Source organism: Nilaparvata lugens, chromosome 5, assembly GCF_014356525.2.
Source record: "Nilaparvata lugens isolate BPH chromosome 5, ASM1435652v1, whole genome shotgun sequence".
Taxonomy (NCBI): Eukaryota; Metazoa; Arthropoda; class Insecta; order Hemiptera; family Delphacidae; genus Nilaparvata; species Nilaparvata lugens.
In genome coordinates this window covers 35,109,446-35,112,162 of record NC_052508.1, presented here as the reverse complement: position 1 = coordinate 35,112,162, position 2,717 = coordinate 35,109,446, and the positions used below count along the sequence as shown (strand labels likewise).

Genomic DNA, 2,717 nt, shown 5'->3' with positions numbered 1-2,717 from the left:
AAGTAGAATCTCCCCCAAGCCCATGCTCACCTGACTGTTTGAGAGGGGACACTGAATACCGACCCCACGGTAGATATCTCACATGGACTCGGACTTCACCCTATCTATTAAGGAGAAGGGTGAACACCCTTGTTTAACTCCCCACCTCAGCCCCGGGGGTTCTGCAGGATGAGATGGTCACTGTCAACCGGAAGTTATCTAGACAAGCTGAGAGCAATACCAACTATATTGGACAACTAGCTGATAAGTTGAAAGATAATACAAAGTTTATAAAATGGATGGAAGGATTAGGAAAGCACTCAGAAGTAATGGAATCTTGCTTGATAATTTTGTTAACATAATTGGTAAGTTTAAGGATTTATAATTAGCAATAGTGACTAGTTTATAGACTTAAGAAAATTGTTGACTGTTATCCAAGGGGTGTCTCAGGGCAAATTGAGTGAAAAGCTTATTACTCCTTCAGAGTTGAAGCAGATACTTGTAAGGGTGTGTTCTAGCTTGCCTCAAGAATTAGGGCTCATTGCCAGCACTAATGAAGTATACTCTCATAATCAAGCCACTTGTACACATGCCATGTCTCTTGCTGGGGTGATCCAAATAATAGTCAATCTGACATTAACTGTGGCAGGGCATTGTTTCACAGCATACTGTGCCATTCCTTTTGCAGTTGCTGACACAGCCTCAGGGTTGGCAACCCGATACCAGCTGGAGAGGAGCAACATCTTGATGAGTGAGGACCGCCAGCATTATGCTGAACCACCTGAGGGGTACCTGAACCATTGCCGACCTGGAGTACTGGCCATTTGTCCAGCCACCCACACCACCTCACCTGCCTCAGCACCTTGTACCTGGATGAGTGGAAAAGCCACTCAACGCCTGTGCTGCAGGAAAGCCATCCTGGGCACACCTGAGGATGCATGGGACTGGGACCACTATCACCATCACTGGTTGTACAGTGTAACCAGTGAGCAGCACCCCACCTCACACTGCAGCCGAGGTGACCAATCTGAGACATCTGAACTCATCATCCATGGCCTTGGTGAGGTAGCCACATCAGAGGGTTGCTCCCTCAGAACTGACTCATATGAACTTCTGCCGACCACCAGACATGCCGGCGAGAATCACCTTGAAAAAGGGTGATGACAATGCCAATCCCTAAGGCCTTGGTCCTCAGACACACCAACACCATCCCAGGCCTCGAGTTGCAGAGCCTACAGTAGATGTTAATATGAGAGTTCTATTCCACTCACTAGAGACATAGTTTCAAGCAGAGAAATAAGTACATTTTCAACCAATAGTCTCCAAAAAAAAAATCAATTTAATTTAATTTAATTTAGAATTTATTAAATAAATCAAGAAAATTGGATTTTACTTGGAGACCAAAAGTCTCCATTTTAATTTGATTTAGAATTTAATTTTTAATTTTTTAATTTTTTATTAGAATTTTAAATTTTAAAAAATTATGAAAATTCTCTCATTTCAGATCTTATCCGTTATGTGCCAAGAAATGTACTCCCTCCAATTTCTACTTTGGTGTAGTTCTAGTAGTTCTAATTTTCGCTACTAGGCTGCGTTACTATCGCACTTCCATCGTTTAGCGGGTAATGAGAATTCAATTTGAAATCTGTAAATTGGAAGAAAACTTGAAAGGTGTTTATCAGGGTTAGTATCGCACTTCCATCGTTTGGCGGGTAATGAGAGATCAATTTGAAATCTGTAAATTGGAAGAAAACTTGAAAGGTGTTTATCAGGGCATCAGGGGTGATTTCTACTACGGTCCCATTGATAGGAGTATGAGTCTCAAGTTGAATTTCATAGTTTTCTATTCATAAAATCCCGAAACTCATGAAATCCAGACATTGCTATTCATTAAAGTACCAATAACATAAATATGCTAATCCCTCTCATTAATGAAGCAAGGGTGTAATGTTAACAAAATAAAGACATTCATTTTTTTGAAAAAAATTTTTGCAAGTTGTGAAAATATTTGATAGTTGATAATACAGATAAAGTGTCACTTACCAATAATATATTTCACAATCCATATTATGTGGGCTCCACTCAGTATGATGTATTTTGGAGTGTAGGCCTATGTCTGTCACTAAATGCACTTTTAAACCTATAAATACAACTAACTTTTGATCTAAATTAAACCTATACTCAAATTCGAACAACTATGGTACATCATTCCAAATCTAACTAATCTAACCAACTGAAGGCTGTAATGATACAACTATAGATGAGAAATTCAATTTTAGAAATTTCCAAAGTGAGAATGGCAGTGGAGAAAGATAGGAGAACAGCGTTGCCGATTCTCTGCCTTGCCACTGCCTTCTATAGAGGATTGCTGATACAGGGATATATTTCTATATTGTTAAAAATGATCTGGCAACGTTGAAAATGAAAAAGAGATAGCGCTATATGTTTTTTCGAATGAATCAATACTTCCATCATAACATGGAACTCACTCAAGTACTCTTGTTATTATTCTATAAAACACAACTAGTTTCATATACTTTTATGACATTCACTAGTGTTAAAAATGTGGGCAAAAAAATGGGTTAATCTATGGGTAAGTTAGTCTACGCCTATTGTAATTATAATCTACCTAATCAAGATACAGATCGAGAAATAAAAAGAATATTAATGATACTGTGTATTAATAATACTGTTGTATAGATCAACTGTTAACTTTATAAGAAAGAGCATTTTAAAAA

The 2,717-nt window shown here is 38.2% G+C and overlaps 1 protein-coding gene across 1 annotated transcript; it reads left to right on the top strand.

Moving 5' to 3' along the window:
* The first annotated feature begins 511 nt into the window (after positions 1–511).
* Positions 512–1,778, top strand: LOC120351334. The gene is made up of 2 exons (XM_039428261.1): positions 512–1,650; positions 1,741–1,778. Exon 1 carries the CDS (start codon positions 574–576, stop codon positions 1,138–1,140), a length of 567 nt encoding a protein of 188 aa, XP_039284195.1. The 5' UTR covers positions 512–573; the 3' UTR covers positions 1,141–1,650; positions 1,741–1,778.
* Positions 1,779–2,717: the final 939 nt, after the last annotated feature.